Source organism: Fusarium graminearum, chromosome 1 (assembly GCF_000240135.3).
Source record: "Fusarium graminearum PH-1 chromosome 1, whole genome shotgun sequence".
In the NCBI taxonomy this organism is placed as follows: Eukaryota; Fungi; Ascomycota; class Sordariomycetes; order Hypocreales; family Nectriaceae; genus Fusarium; species Fusarium graminearum.
In genome coordinates, this window is record NC_026474.1 from 2,407,850 (window position 1) to 2,423,607 (window position 15,758).

Below are 15,758 nucleotides of genomic sequence, written 5' to 3' on the forward strand. Positions count from 1 at the left end.
GATGTTACCCTGTAGCAATAATGATTACTAAGTCATTTCGCGTATCGAAGATTCCAGGTTACTTGCGTCAGCATTTAGCACTGAGCAACTGCCTACATGCATTTGCCTCAGGGGCAACAAAGCCCAACCCAGGTAGGCACCTGCCTTTGAAGTAGATTACTGGTGAGAAAACCAATGGTTATGTTTCTTTAACAGTATCCAACAAGAAGCTCGCATCGGGGGTTTTGGTTGACGACGTCATCTTCGCAACCTAGACCCTTGACATAACCTACATACCCTGGCACGCCTACAACAACCTAAACTATCGTGAACCACCCCACGTTTTACCAGCAGAGACACTAACAATACCATGTCCGAACACGATGCCCTTGTTTTGTCATATAGCCATTTGGCCAAGTTTCCCAGGGCGAGCGAAGCATTGCAAACCTTGAAAAAGGTGGCTTCCATCGTAAAGCCGATTATGCGAGCACGTAACTGGAAAGTTCGACAGTTGGCCGAATTCTATCCCGAGCAACACAATCTTCTTGGTAGGTTTTATGGCGAATCTTTTGGGTGACTATCATGTTAAACGCCATTGATAGGTCTCAATGTAAATCGAGGAGCCAAGATATGCCTTCGCTTGCGGCATGCTGGAGATCGCAACCAGTTTATGCCCATCGAAAATGTTGTAGATACTATGCTCCATGAGTTGTCTCACATTGTTCATGGTCCTCACGATGCCAAGTTCCACGCTCTTTGGGACCAGCTTCGAGACGAACATGAGGGTCTCGTTCTCAAGGGCTACACAGGCGAGGGCTTCCTCTCCGAGGGACGACGCCTCGGAGGGTCGAGGATACCACCACTCGAGGCTCGTAGACTGGCCAGAGAAGCTGCAGAAAAACGTCGATCTCGTCCCGGCGCTGGGTCGGGCAAGCGTCTGGGGGGATCCGCCCCGCGTCCAGGCGAAGACATTCGAAGGGTTATTGCTGATGCTGCTGAGCGGCGAAGCAGCACCCTCAAGGGCTGTGGCACGGATAACCTGAGCGAAGCCCAGATTCAGAACATCTCTGATTTTGCTACAAAGAATGGTTTTCGAACACAGGCTGAAGAGGATGAGGCTAATGATGCAGCCATTGCCCAAGCCCTGTGGGAACTGGTGCAAGAAGACAAATCAGTCAAATACGGCAGCTCTTATATCCCGCCCACAGCCGAAAACCCTACTGGGAACGGTGGTGGATCAGTAATTCCAAATGGGAGACATAGCCGTAGTTCAGAGAGGTCTAGAGAGTCTTCGAATTGGACTTGCGACACTTGTACTCTGCGCAACCCTGGCAATTACCTCTGCTGCGACGCTTGTGGGATGGAGCGGTCCGCAAGGCCAGGGACACAAGCGGTTAACGATAACCGCCGATCCAGATCGCCGGTTTCTGAGAGACAACCTGCTGTTGTTGACTTGACACAGAGTCCGCCACGAGATCGGCGAGGACCCTCTGCTATGACATCCCGGAAATCAAAACCACCGAGTGCAGCACAAGGAACCGCGTCTTCAGGACCTCAAGTATGGGAGTGTAGCTACTGCGGGACGGAAATGCAAAGGCAGTGGTGGACTTGCTCAACTTGCGGGAAAATGAAGGATAATTCACGATAGTTAGCTAAAGAGAATCCCATAGTTTGTTGGTCAATGAGAGGATGGGAAACTTTGTGGGCGAATCAATGCCTTGGACCCCTGATTCTTGTTTCTTGATTTTTCGTCGATCAAGTATGACTTCATTGATGCGATGCTTGATGGTAGAGGTTCACCTTCCGACCACGTCTTGACTTCCAATCACGAAGTGGACTTTTTTCCGAAGCCAAGGGCCAAAATGCAGGGATCAACCAAGATCGTGTCCTGAGATTCTCAAGAAATATGACGTTAAGGAGACTTTTGCAGGATCCGGAAAAGCGCCGATTAGAATTGGAGATGATCTGCAAGGCGGGCTTGGGCGCCATGGGATGGGGCTTCTGAATTGGACCCTAGCAGAACCCGGTGGGTTGGAGAAAAAAAGAGTCGTTTGAAACAACTGAAGATGAAAGTGCTCACGCTTAAAGCGGCTGCTGAGGACCGAGGAGCCAAGACAGCTCGCAGCCGTAAACTTGAGGTAAATTGACCCTATTTAAAGACTAATCTAAATGTGCCTTATGGGGCGAGTGGAACTAGGTAAGTGCTGGTGGTAGTATGTAGATCTAAGGTTTGTGGTCTCTACATTGATGGATAGCTGGGTTAGTAGTGAAACCGCCCGCACAGGAACCTTTTCGCCAAATTGATACATACTCTGTACTGAACCTGGCGAATAGGTCTAGATGTCTCTGGAATCAATTCTAGACTGCACTACATCACCGCAAATAGACAGAAGTATGCAGCTAACTGCTCAGAATGCATTCGTCGGAAGAATTTGTGCATTGTGCCACGCATCGCAGCGCAGTCGCCGAGCTGTCAGCTTCACACCTCAGAGTGTGATAGGATGGGCACAGTAAGAGTTTCGGTTACAGTTACAGTGACAGTGGGCTGGTTGGTTAAGTTGTTGCTGCATGCGTACTGCAGCAAGGTGCTGGACAGAATGCAGATACCTATTAAAGGATAATAAACGAGCTAACTTAGCACAACGTGTGAAACCCCATGTTGTATGGATCGATTTTCTCTTATGACTAGCCCATATATGTTTTGCTTTCTTCAACGTTAAAACGCAAATGTGTCTGCGTGCCTGGAAGCCTGCTCGCCTTATTCGTCGGCTCCCACGATCTCCTGTGTCGTGCATCGACGGGTGGGTACTTAATACGCTTGGTACAGGGCCAGATGGAGATGCGAGTGTAACTGCAACCACATCAGGCCAAATAGTGTATGTGCTACATGCTGCACTGTAACAAAGCTTCTCAGCGGATCCTTGCCAGCATCACACGATCCAACGCATTGACAGAGACACGTTGGCGAGGCGGTGATACCAGAATAAATTGAAAGCCCAACATCCATTATGGTGCAAAACAACAATCTCAAAGTCTGGTTTAGTTGGGTATCGGTAAGGTGCTGCCCTGTCTGTAAGTTGCCTTTCTGGCCCCATAGTGCCTTTTAGTTCCAAGCAGATGACAGGCACTTCATGTTTTGATAGGGCGAGCAGGTAAAAGCTGGTTGCTGGTGAGAGGAATAGGGTATTGTTTTTTGTCATGCGCTATGCCGCAATGGTCAATTTCATAAATCTCATGATGGATTTTGGGTTTACTGTTTGAAATCCCATTTGATAACGGGCGCGAAAGAGAAGAGAACTATGAGGAGAGCGCCGCATGCAATTGGGCGACTCTCACGATTCCAACGTCGTCGAACGGATGAGACGGGTAAATAGAATCCGATAAGTGCAGGATTCCTTCGTTTACTGATATGCCCTGGTTGCGGGGATCGATAATATCCATTCCCATGGGATGGCCCTGTCTCCACGGTGCCTAGGATAGTAGTTAGACAAGGCCAGACCGCCCTATTCTTGTGTCTAAATCGGTATTTTGTACTGCATGTGCATTGAATTTGGGCACAAGCGTTTGAGTAACTGGCCCAATTTGAATACAGAGTATCAACCCTCGAGCATTGTCCGACCACCTTCGGCTTTGAGCATGCAAGTGTTCTGTCCGGCCTTGGCTTGTGCTCATTTTCACTTAAGGCTGGTGTTGTCCCGTGCTGCAGGGTAGTAGAAAACATGAGACATACATAAGCTCGGGGCACAGGAAATAGATAGCCCAAGAGCAGGTCTAAGATATCGTAAAGTGACTAAATTATTTCGTCTCTTGGGCAAGTAAAGTCAAGTTTTCCGGGACCCCGAGGATATGTTCTACTGGCGACAGACTTGGTGAGTAAGAATGGGGCCGCCTCCCATGCTGATGCTGATGAGCTTTGGGGCGCCAGAGCTAACTTAGCGTGCGATTCTGGGCTCTCATAGATGTGGTCTCTACTACATGTACGTACAGTAGCCAGGTAGTAGATACCTAGGTACATATGGCCGAGTGCCTTGCCTAGATGGAGGATCGGGGGAATTCGAATGGTTAGGCCCAGTAAAATGCAACAGCAATTCGTGTCACGTTGTGTTGATGAACTGCCTAAAGTTCGCAAAGAAGCTTCTCTCGTGTCCGTTCACCGCAGGAATCAGGGCTTACAACTGGAGCCATGTCGTTCCTCCCTACTGTAGGGAATACTGTATCGTACTTGCCGTATCGTGCTTGAGATCGGCATTTCATGAACAAGGTAGGGTGGGCCCGGCTGTGGAGGCGATCCCGACCCTGGACAAGGTCGCGGCCCTCACATAGTGAAGAGCCGGCTGCGACCGCCCCACTCAACAGCACTTTAAAGTGGAAAGAACCTCCACTCCCCACCTGCCCTGCCCTGACCCAGTAGCCCAGCACCACCACTGCAGACCTTCTGCAAGGCGCTGGAAGGGGGACCAGGAGGGCGTCCATCGGTCTCTCCAAGACCTCTCCAACCTACGAAATCCCTCCCGCTGGACCGTACTGTCCATATACAAGTTGCAGGTATTCTATAAGCAAAACCAGCAGGTAGAAGGTACCTCTTGCCAATCCATCGCACCTGTAAGACCCAGACACCCCAGAACAGAACCCAAGACCCAGAACCTGTAGCCGTCCAGTAAATTGTCCAGTGTCAATTCAGGGTCCTAGGTTGCTTGTCCTTGCCTGCCTCGGGTGTCGACTTTCTGACAGGACTGAAAATCAATGCCTATCCCTTTCAAATTCAGTTGCACAAAACTAAAGCTTGTCTTTCTCTCTCCTCTTCCTTCCTTTGTTCTGTCTCTCTCGGATACCTGTGGCTGCATTAGCATCTGATCCAACCTCTCTAAGAGATTTCATCCCGTCTCACCCTGAGAGCGATCATCACTCTTCAGACTCTGCGATCTGCACTTTGTCCGAGACGTCTTTCTTACTCGTCCAATCTCTCGAAACTGAGTCGGACTGATATCCCAGAGATCTGGTGCAGCAACAACACCAACAACGATTTCAGCCCTTCGCCATCTGCCCAACCATAGCTCTTCTCTTGTTCCTGGCAAGCCGACCAAACCGTCTCGACACGCCCTTCAAAGTCTAATCCCATCTCCGTCGACGCTGCACCCAGAGAAGCTAGATCCTGGGCCGCGCATTGCCCGACCTTTACGGCACTTTTCCCCTCTGCGCCATGCCAATTCCCAGTCGACGGTCACTTGTCGATTCATAGTACAGCAACTCCACTGACCACCTCCATTTGCCTCGCCTTGACGAGGCCGAGACCGACGGCGCCCTGGCCATTCTTTTGCCCAAAGCCATTGCAATCACAACTTGCAACTTTCAATACTCATCTTCTGACCATACAACCGTCGCGACCTGTTAACGGTTTGTTCACAAATCAAGTCGCTCGGAAAGGCGTTCACTCTCCATGCCTTATAACGCAGCACCGACATGAGCCCTCCTGCACAACCTCGTGACAGCAGCCAAACCCGAGCTATTAGGCTCGCTGGAGCTGTTCACGATGCCAGTTTCCCATTGAATCGCTCCGAACCTCATCATAACCATATTCAAGCTCCTGTCCCAACCGCCTTTAATCATGCGCAGCCGAGAGCTGCCTTCGATCTAGTGAACGATGTTAAAAGCCAAGATGCTACTCCACGACCGTTCACCGGAGGACGTTTCCTTAGAGACTTTGGTGATGCATCCCGCTCACCTACGCAGAGCCCTTTCCGCTTATCGATGCCAAGCATGTCTCCTGGTCAACTCGCATTTTCAGCTATGCAATACCTTCCTGTACCAACCATGGTTCTCAATAACCTTAAAACCGTTGTCTTGGCAAACGAGGCCATGGGTCGAATGTTGGGAATTATCACAGAAGATTCGGAAGACGACGATTCTCTCCCTACTATCGAAAACCTACGGGGCCAGACACTTTCCCAGGTCGGTGTTGATATTCTCCAAGACGGCCAGCCTGTATGGGCAACATGGGAGGCATTCCTAGATTCTCAAGTGGAAGAAATGGGTGTGCGAACTGCAGCAAAAGATTCGCGGCGGCCTTCCCAGTCTGGAGACGATGCCACACCCACCACGAGCACGATGCCCGTCCCTGACAGGCGCCCAAGTCCAGCCTCCCGCAAACCTCAGGATTCTGTAGTTGAGGTCGTGATCACACGCAAAGGTGTCAAAAAGCCAAGGCTCGATAATCTCTTCAACCCCAAAGAAACAGATTGCCAGATTTATGCCAAAATGATCATCACGATATGGGAGCTCGAAGACCATCAGATTTTCTTCACACTTACGTTTACCAGCACAGAATCCCCACCGTCAACCCTTCACAACAACAAAAGAGCTGTCGCGAGACCGAGTATTCTTGAAGCTGCCGAGCGCAAGTCCATCACCCACTCGAATCCACCTTCAGTTGCGTCAAGCCGAGATTCCAACTCGCCTTCGTTTCATAGTCCAGGAATTGTCACTATGTCATCCAGCCCTTTCCCACCAATGGGCCCACCATCTGCGGCAACTCACTCAAGCACACCATCACTTCTGCAAAAGATGTTGCTGATGAAGGACGCCCTTCTGAATAATACTCAAATGCCTATTCTTGCGATGTGGAAGGATGGCAGTGTCACATTTCCAAACACTGCGGCCCGGAAACTCTTTGAGAAAGATGCGCCACTTGACACGTCTCTAAATGGATTTGAGCTCATGCAATACTGGCATATTTATAGCGAAGACTTTTCAGAGCGTCTCGGAACTGAAGAAATACCCATATGCAAGCTGCTGAAGACTGAGATGCCTTTCACCGGATTTCGAGTCGGCATGTATGATGAGAATAGAAGCAGGCGGGTATATGATGTACTCGGCGAGGCAATTCGTGATGATTCGACGGGCGAGTTCCTTGCAGGTGTTGTCACAGGGCGCGATGTCACTGTCATGACTGAGGAAATCACGCAGATTAAGGAACGAGATGAGGAAAGATTCAAGTTAATCTGCGATACGATGCCTCAGCTGGTTTGGACAGCCACACCGGACGGCCTGGTTGACTTCTGGAACACGCGTTTCTACTCCTATACTGGTTTAGCCCCAGAGGACAGCCTAGGGAAATCATGGGTGAACGCTTTCCACCCGGACGATTTGCCAGAGGCCGAAAAGAGGTGGAAACACTCGCTTGAAACAGGCGACAGTTATGTGACAGAATATCGTTGCCAAAGCAAAGAGGGTGAATGGCGTTGGTATCTTGGTCGAGCAATGCCTCAGCGCAACAAAGAAACTGGAAAGGTCGAGAAGTGGTTTGGTAGGTATCCCCCCACTAACTGAGGATTGGTATTTAACTTACAATCTACTACAGGGACTTGCACCGATGTCCATGAGAGCATTCAGACAAAGATGGCTATGAAGCGTACCCGGCAGCAGCTTCTCAGCGTTATTGCCCACTCCCATGTGACAATTTTCACCGTCGACCCGAACCGAAGGGTCACAATGTTGGAAGGTGCATTGATCTGGAACAACACCCACGAGGAGAGCCACGACGGAACAAGATGGTTCATTGGCGAGGACATGTACACCGTATTCAACCGCTTGACTGCACAACTGGCAGATGGGGAACGCCCCGAGTTTCTGGAACCCATCGAGCTGCTACTTGATGGCAAGGCTACCGAAGACCTTAAGGAACACGGCATTGGTAAGACCCGAGTATTTACTGAGAGCCTGAAACAACCTGCTAACCGGAAGAAGACGATCGTTGGTACCGCACTCGTTTCCTCACAATGCTTGGGAAAAGGGCTCAGGAAGGTGACCCCCGGCACAACACGTACGTGGAAGGAGTTATTGGTGTTATAATGGATGTGACCGAGTTGAAGATTCGCGAAAAGGCACTGGAGAAGCAATCAAAAGAAAAGCGAAAGGCGATGGCAAACGAAGCAGCCGCCAAGGAAGCAAACAGGCTGAAGAGTCAATTTCTTGCCAACATGTCCCACGAAATTCGTACACCTATCACAGGAGTCTTGGGAATGGCCGAGTTACTGATGGGGATGGAGTTGGACCAAGAACAACAAGAATATGTCGAGAACATCCAGAGCTCAGCGACATCCCTTCTCACCGTTATCAACGATATCCTAGACTTTTCCAAAGTAGAGTCTGGACGATTAGATATCGAGGAGGTACAGTTCTCCTTGTCGCACATTGTCAAGGAAGTAGGAAGGATGTTGCAGTTCGCTGTCGAGCGAAAGAATCTTGACTTTCAGTCGGACGTTGGTGATGGAATTGAAAACGATCTGGTCGTCATCGGAGACCCTGGCCGTGTACGGCAGATTCTCACCAATCTCCTCACAAACAGCATAAAATTCACGAACCAGGGATACGTCAGATTCTCGGTCGTTGCCGAGAAGGAGACATCAGAAACGATTGAAGTTAAATTCAGTGTGGAGGATTCAGGTATTGGCATTCAGGATGATGTTCGCAAAAAGTTGTTCCAGCCTTTCAGCCAAGGCGATGCCTCGACTGCCCGGAGATTCGGCGGTACTGGATTGGGCTTGACTATTTGCAAGAATCTCCTGGATCTCATGCATGGCCGTATTACGTTGGAGTCCAAGGTTGGTGTTGGAACTCGAGCGACCTTTTGGGTCCCTTTCAACAAGCCAAATGGTCCGGCAGAAGCTGGTCTTGCCAACGCAGGTGCCATCCCTGACCGGCTTCAATCCGAACTAAGCCTGTCTTGCAACAGTTCGGAATACGACCAGATTATTGGTACTCCTCCAGTATCTGAAGGTATGCAGGGAAACACTTCAGGACCTCGCAGGGCTCGATTCGGCATAACCTCAACCTCGAGTCCCGATCAAGAACTTCTACCATCGGAGAGAGCCAAGATCCATGTGTTGGTGGTCGAGGACAAGTGAGTTATATACAAATCCGCATGCTACAGTTTCGCTAACCATCCGCAGTCCTATCAATCAGAAGATTGCTACCAAAACGATCGGTAGACTTGGTTTCCAGGTGACAGCCGCTTGGAACGGCAAGGAAGCTCTGGAATACCTCGCTGGTGTTCAAAAAGGCGTCAATCAGAAGCCGGATATTATACTTATGGATGTACAGATGCCCATCATTGATGGCTACAAGTGCACTCACCTTTTGAGGCATCACATGCCTTATAAACCCCTGGTCCAAGATGTGCCCATTGTGGCCATGACAGCATCAGCAATTCAAGGTGATCGCGAAAAGTGTACTAAAGCTGGCATGGATGATTACTTGGCCAAGCCGGTTCGGGGCGTGATACTGGAGAAGATGCTTTTACGATGGTGCCACGCACGCCGTCGGGTACCAACAGCACCAGATCCCTCCGCTTCAGACTGTTCGGAGATGAGCGAGCATTGTGACAATGCCGATATCCCCAATGTTGGAATTGACGACGACGACGACGACGACACGCCACGTGGACTCGACGATTTCAACGGCAGTCCTATCACTCCTCGCCCGTTAACGACTAATGGGTATCAGAATGAGCAGTCCCCTTTTGATTCGACAGAGCTATCACTCCAAGTCCGGCGTCAAGAAGGAGAGACAGAGTGGTCCAACAAACTCCAAGAAACAAAACTCATCGACGCGGCAGGTGGACCATCGAGCTATCGCAGGAATTCATATCACGAACTACAGACAGGAGACTCGTTGACGGAGGAGAACGTCAACAAACTAAGGAGTGAGAATCAGGCGACAACACGCCGATAAGTGCATGGAGCCACCAGTGGTCGTCCGGAGCCGCCGACCGATCGGTCCAGCAGACCCGAAACTATGAAAGCACTTTGTATACAATCGTCGATCTATCCTCCCCTACGGGATATTTATCTCCACATTTACAGATCACATTTGGCGTGGAAACATTTTTTTTTTATTCACCTCTTCTTTCGGCTACGGCATTTGCGACACACAAGCGTACATGCATCAATACAGACGGTGGGAATGGCGTTGAAACGGGTTGCCGCTCATATTTTCGTGTGCAGGAGAACTATGGCGGAGATTATACAGGGGAACATGCGTTGACTTGTCTTTTTTATTCCCTTGTTGTATGTTTGATCTTGGAGCAACTTTAGACGGTATCCATCACTCTGGCAAAAACGGAAGCGGGAGGACTCTTTCTTTTCTTCGCCTATGGCAGAAACATGTACTCTATCGCAGGCTGGGGAAATACTTCGTTTGCAAAAAGACAAGAAATAAGGGATCGTGTTTTGATAACGACGCGGTAGGAATGATGAATGATGGGATTGATGGATGATATACCTTATTTTATTTTAATCTTGACTATTTGAAATACCTATTGAAAGATTTGCTATAAAGGACGAATTTCGCCCCGGTTACCCAATCACTCCTCGCTCGCTATGTTTTGTGATAGAAAGGCATCATAGTGATGTTTTGCTTTTTTCTTCAATCGTGAAGATCATAGATTATGCATGTCGTTATCAATGCATGTGGTTGATTGATGCCCAACACCAACATCTCGAATTAGACCTCGGTCTCGATTCCGGGCTGCTTAGTACGGTGTTCGAAAACGCTAGAGGCTTTGTCTCCAACACGTTCGAACTTACCCTTGATCCACTTTGCTGTGCGCGGGGCCTAGACTCTTCTGTTAGTTCCGTTCCGGTGCTCTGATGGTGTTGAAGTTGCATGAGCTCTCTAAGCGAGGGAGAGGCGGGAAATAGCATGGGCAACACGTGGGATCATAAGAAAGGTGGGGTCGGGAGCTTACCTTCCACTGCATTAGACCCCGATGCTGGCGATGTAGCCGCCTGTCTCGACGACGGTAGTCCCGTAACTGATCTATCGGACCTTGCTTTTGTGAGCTGCTACCGTTGGGAACACTGGATTCCTGCTCATCTTCATTCTCTGTATCCGAGGAGCTTGAACTGGAGTCAGAATTGCTGCCTATAGAGCCTGAACGGTAACGACGGCCAGATTGCTCATCGTCATCGGACCCTACAATGCCAGCCTTCTTCTCCTGGCTGCCTACTTCAAAGTTATCGTGGGCCATTTCGATGACTTCCACAACATTCTTGAGATGTGGATCGCGACTCGCCCATCGAGAATGGGCACTTCCCTGTTTATGTGTTAATAAAAACTTGTCTTCCATCTTGAACGAAGTTGAAAGGGGACATACCAGACCAGACCAATATGTAAGCTTCAACCTGATCGTGCCCAGTCTCTCGCCACAGTCTTCTAAGCAGCAAGATGTGGCACGCTGGAAATCGCCTTTCCAAATTGGCAATTCCAACTCTGTCTCTTCCTCGTCAACAATATCCTTCAGCCATAGAACAGCAAATGCAGCAGTGTCATCTCCAAAGAAGCCTTTCTCTCGGAAAGCAATAGACATGCAGCTGCTATATCTCGAGGCGACGGCCAAAGCAAGTGATTTGCCTCGCTTTGACTTCCAAGTAACTGTTCCTTGGTTCTCTTCATTATCCTCGGTATACATTTTCGCACCGCTGATGCTGGTTCGGAACTTGAGTTTTGATGAGCGGAGATCATTGGGACAGTCTACAACTGTAGCAGTAGGGTTTACTTCAACAGTGCCGTACTGCCATCCTAAAAGATTTCTTGGGGCCTGGAGTTGAATGCTGCGGAACACCATGGAGATACGAACACGCCCAAAACCAACACCACCAGTCAAAGGCCAAAAACCCATAACCTGCGAATGTTCACGGAACACCTCTGCAAGTGGGAGATGAATGATTCCTAGTAGAGGATCATCCTCCTTCAGACGAGCGTCGCGGACGGTGATAAAAACCTCGGAATCTTGCCAATCGCGAATAAATCTCTCGCAACCAGCATTGTAGAAAGGTTTGGCATTCTGAGGTTTGGTTCTTGTCTTGAAAATCTTGCGATGATTGAGGATGACAGTGCAGTATGCGCTTGGCAAACCTTCACCGGTTTCCTCTTCATCGGTCGCCTCGGCATCATTTGCAGCCTTGCGCTTGTTGAGTCGCTCCAACTCGAGTCCTGTGATGTTGTGGATTTGGATGCTAAGTATGCCGCTTGGATAACCTTCAGGAGGGGGTGCTGAAATGATCATGGCGTCTTGTTCCGCCTTGAGTTCTTGGGTTGTCTGCTGCTCGAGTTCGCTGGCGTCACGCTCCTTCTTGCCCTCCTTGAACATAGTCTCCCGGAGTTTACGCTCGCTCGATTCTCTAACAATCTCCTTGAGTTGATCCATATTGCGGATTTCGGGATTGTGAGTCTGCTTCTCGAACTGGCATTGCTGAATCCTGGTCTTGGAGTAATAACCGACACTCCATTCCAATTTTCCTGGCATGTCATCGCCTGACTTCAAAGCCCTGAAGCCATCTTCCCGGTGCCACATCTTCCCGTTAGATCGATCGTCCTTCATCAGATCCTTGACCGGTATTTCGATTCGACCGAGGTCGTCATCCGCAGTTAGTCTATCGGAGTCCCACAGTTGCACACGCAGTCTTTCGTCAATGTTGAGTTCCTGTGGCGACACGAGTATAAAGCAGGTCTCGTCCCAGTATGGCTCCATTTCGTTCTCCAAAACCCGGGTCGACCACATCACCTTGCCAAACTTAGCCCAGCCGACCGAAACGTAACCATCGGAGCTTCCATCCTTGATGAGTGGAATACCAGAGTCGCCCATTTTGAAATCGTAGCCGCGCTTGATGTTGACCACCAATACACCCACTGCGTTGGTATCTTTCTTAAAATCATCGCCAGCAAGCATGTCTTTCAAATCGAGTGTTAGACTCTTGGGCGCAACGTACTCAGCCATGGCGGCGTCAACAGAGGATTGAACAAAATTGCTGATAAAGGGGACATCCATGATGTTGATGGCATGCTTGCTCAGGGGTACACAGCTCACGTTTACCTTGGGCTGACCGAGGAGTGTGAGCGTGCATAAGGCGAAGAAGGGAGGGTCGGGAGTCAGTTGAAGTCGCATGCGCATGGTACCGATAATCCCCTGGAGGTCGACCCAGACCGGGACCTTGATGTTGCCAGGAAGATAGAAAGCAAGGCACAAGTGCATGTCCTTGGTTCTCTCCTTGAGAGACTTGGATGATGATCGGGTCCGGTAGGCGAATGCGACTTCAAGATTAACAAAGTCCCCTTCCTCGGCTTCCATACCATCCTGAATATGGGAGCCGCTGTCGCTGTTCTCGTCATCCTTCTCTTGGGTATCATTTTCACTTTGTTCTCGAGTCATGAGCTGCCCATCTTCGCCAACTGCCCGGGCTGCGGCTCCGGTAGGGAGCCATCGGACACCGAGAATGCGGACAGACTCGCTTCCTTGGCCGATATCATCAACACTGACCATGCGGACAAACTTGGGAAGCGAGGCTTGCATAACATCTTCCAAGGTATCTGCAAGGCTAGCAAAGAGATCGGGGTTGATAAGCGGCCAGACAGAACCAATCAAAGAGTTGAGCCAAACAGTTGTCTCCGTGTCATTCTGCTTAGATGCCTTTACGACACCCCTTCGGTGGGCATCCCAGACTTCGTCATGAAAGATATTGTTTACCTTGTTGGAGATCCATTCTCGAACAGATACCACCAGAAGCCAGGTGGCTCCAGCACTGGCCGCAACTAATGCCAACCAAAGGGTACCCCCAAAGAGAAAGGAGCCGGCCTTTGCGCCCTGTAAGAGTCCTTCTCGCACAAGTCTTTCGAAAGCAAAGGCACTGGAAACAATTATGGCAACGCCAGTAAGCCCAAAAGTGACGCCGCGCTTGTTTATGGCCGCAAGTTCAAGACGCAGGGCATCGAAATCCGGCGGGGGAAACAACTCGCCCATAGCGTCGTAGCTTTGTTGAACTTCTCGCTGCTCGTGGCCAAGCTGCTCATCTGACTTTGACTTGTTTTCGGCGCCAGTTGCTGTTTTCTGCGTTGTGCCAAAAGGAGGCTCGTTCACGCTGACACTTTCGAGAGCGTCATCGGTAAAATCGTGAATTGTGACGGGAAAGTGGGTGACAGGGTCAGTGACCTCTCGCTCTGCCCTCTCTCGTTTGCTCTTCTTGAGTTCTTTCCTTCTCTGCTTAGGATCTGATGCATAGGCATCAACTTGTGAAGTGTCTTGCATTCCTCCATCTTCCTGATTGTCGTTGTCTTTCTCATCCTCTCCATCATCCTCGCAAGTCTTGACTGGCTCTAGATTGGCTGCAGCATCTTCTCTTGACTTTTGATGTAGTTGGTAGTCGCCATTGGGTTCAGAATAATCTCCAGCTTTTGGTGAAGAATTCTTCCTGTCTTCAGCTGCATCTTGACGGGCAGTTCTCTCTTCACGGTACTTGGAGATGGTAGGAATAGGGTGTTTGGCGCTGTATGGGGTAGTGAAGCGGCGACGCTCCTCGGCGTCATCTCTTCCAGACATGGCGGGTCGCTCTTACAGAAAGCGTAACAGTAACAGTAACGACAGGTCAATAGTGTTAGGACAAGAGATTGGCGACTGGGTATTTTCTGGGCGTTTAGAAGTTAAGCATTGATACAGTAGAAGAAGAAATTAAGATATTATTAGATGAATGCGTAGGTAGGTCAGAAAAGCAAGTGTCATGGCATAGAGACAGGGTAGGTACTGCCTAGTTGAGATGTGGTGAGGAACTACGTCATCGGCCAGCAAAGGACCTTGCCGATGTTTCCATCTTGGCGTTACGATTAAACAGAAATAAATAGATGCCCATGGCGTACAAGCAAGTATTCTTTGGTAATCTCGAGCTTGGCGAGTCAATGCTTGGTAGTAGAAAATATGGACTTGGCATGAGCTTGACGTTGGTAAACCTCCAATTCAGCACATTTTTAGAAGCTAACTGTGCCACCAGCCTAAGAGGAGGCGTTAGCTGAGTTAGCGTGTTTATTTTGTCTTATCTATCAGCTGTCTGTGAGTTTGTTTATACCCGAATGTTTCAAAGGAAAGTAAAAAATAAACTCAGACGTCAATACATGACCGTCCCGTCCCGTCTTGAGTTTTGATGTGCTTGATCACACAGACTTGCGCACAGAAGTCTGGTCATTCTTGGCATACGCAAACGCGTCAACCTGCGGGGAGTTTGCTACGTATTTACGCAAGCAAAGCACTAAATGGTGGGGTATCGAGATCGCCAGCCTTTATGAAATTTGCCAATATTTTGATGGGAAAAGCTTGTTAACTGACTGCTACTGTGTAAGTTCAATCATTCTCTAAAGCAGGTTTTGCGCTTCCATAATGTGGTATCAGTCAGACCATACAAGACAGTTTGCAAGTACAATGACCCGTTGTCTGCAACGATGAAACCACACTGACGATTTAGCCTTGTCATTGGATGTGTTTAATTACCTAGGTTAGAAGGTTCTAACCTGTCTACCTATCCCTGCGGCTGTTAGTTCGGGTTTGCGCTAATGCTAAACTGCTTATTACCGAACACACAATATCGAGAATATTGGTAGGCTCGCGTCCAGGTTTTGTTCTTCTCATCACGGCCCCACTCCTCCGGCACAGATGCCATATATCTCTTTTAGTACTTGGAGTCCGAAGCACAAGGTTGATGAATGGTAGATCGGCCACGATACAGTAAGAAGCCTAGGTGGTCACGCGATCTCATTGCTCAATTGAGGAGATGGTAAAACACAAAGTTCTTAATCTGAACTCAATAAGACTTGGCAAATCGATGACAATGGCATTCTTATGGATTGGAATACGAAATTAACAAGAATAGGCAAAGATAAGCTCTTGTGAAATAATATACAAGGTAGGCTCAGACTATAGTCCGACGCGACCAAGAGATCCGAAACCATCCCGAGGCTAG

General features: G+C 49.3%; 4 protein-coding genes across 4 annotated transcripts; 2 read left to right on the top strand and 2 right to left on the bottom strand.

Annotated features, from left to right (window-relative positions):
- Nucleotides 1-349: 349 nt before the first annotated feature.
- On the top strand, nucleotides 350-1,664 carry FGSG_00736 (uncharacterized protein; the record flags this gene model as incomplete). The annotated part of the gene is made up of 2 exons (XM_011318142.1): nucleotides 350-527; nucleotides 582-1,664. 2 exons carry the CDS (start codon nucleotides 350-352, stop codon nucleotides 1,625-1,627), a joined length of 1,224 nt encoding a protein of 407 aa, XP_011316444.1. The 3' UTR covers nucleotides 1,628-1,664.
- Nucleotides 1,665-3,276: 1,612 nt separating this feature from the next.
- On the bottom strand, nucleotides 3,277-4,452 carry FGSG_11819 (uncharacterized protein; the record flags this gene model as incomplete). The annotated part of the gene is given in 6 exon segments (XM_011318143.1): nucleotides 3,277-3,450; nucleotides 3,602-3,679; nucleotides 3,710-3,750; nucleotides 3,835-3,950; nucleotides 3,965-3,984; nucleotides 4,153-4,452. The coding sequence occupies 6 exon segments, from the start codon at nucleotides 4,450-4,452 to the stop codon at nucleotides 3,277-3,279; spliced, it is 729 nt and encodes a 242-aa protein (XP_011316445.1).
- A 987-nt stretch (nucleotides 4,453-5,439) lies between these two features.
- FGSG_00737 (uncharacterized protein) lies at nucleotides 5,440-9,708 on the top strand (the record flags this gene model as incomplete). The annotated part of the gene is made up of 4 exons (XM_011318144.1): nucleotides 5,440-7,282; nucleotides 7,337-7,669; nucleotides 7,723-8,878; nucleotides 8,928-9,708. 4 exons carry the CDS (start codon nucleotides 5,440-5,442, stop codon nucleotides 9,706-9,708), a joined length of 4,113 nt encoding a protein of 1,370 aa, XP_011316446.1.
- Nucleotides 9,709-10,339: 631 nt separating this feature from the next.
- FGSG_00738 (uncharacterized protein) lies at nucleotides 10,340-14,350 on the bottom strand (the record flags this gene model as incomplete). The annotated part of the gene is made up of 4 exons (XM_011318145.1): nucleotides 10,340-10,399; nucleotides 10,563-10,622; nucleotides 10,724-11,071; nucleotides 11,132-14,350. 4 exons carry the CDS (start codon nucleotides 14,348-14,350, stop codon nucleotides 10,340-10,342), a joined length of 3,687 nt encoding a protein of 1,228 aa, XP_011316447.1.
- Nucleotides 14,351-15,758: the final 1,408 nt, after the last annotated feature.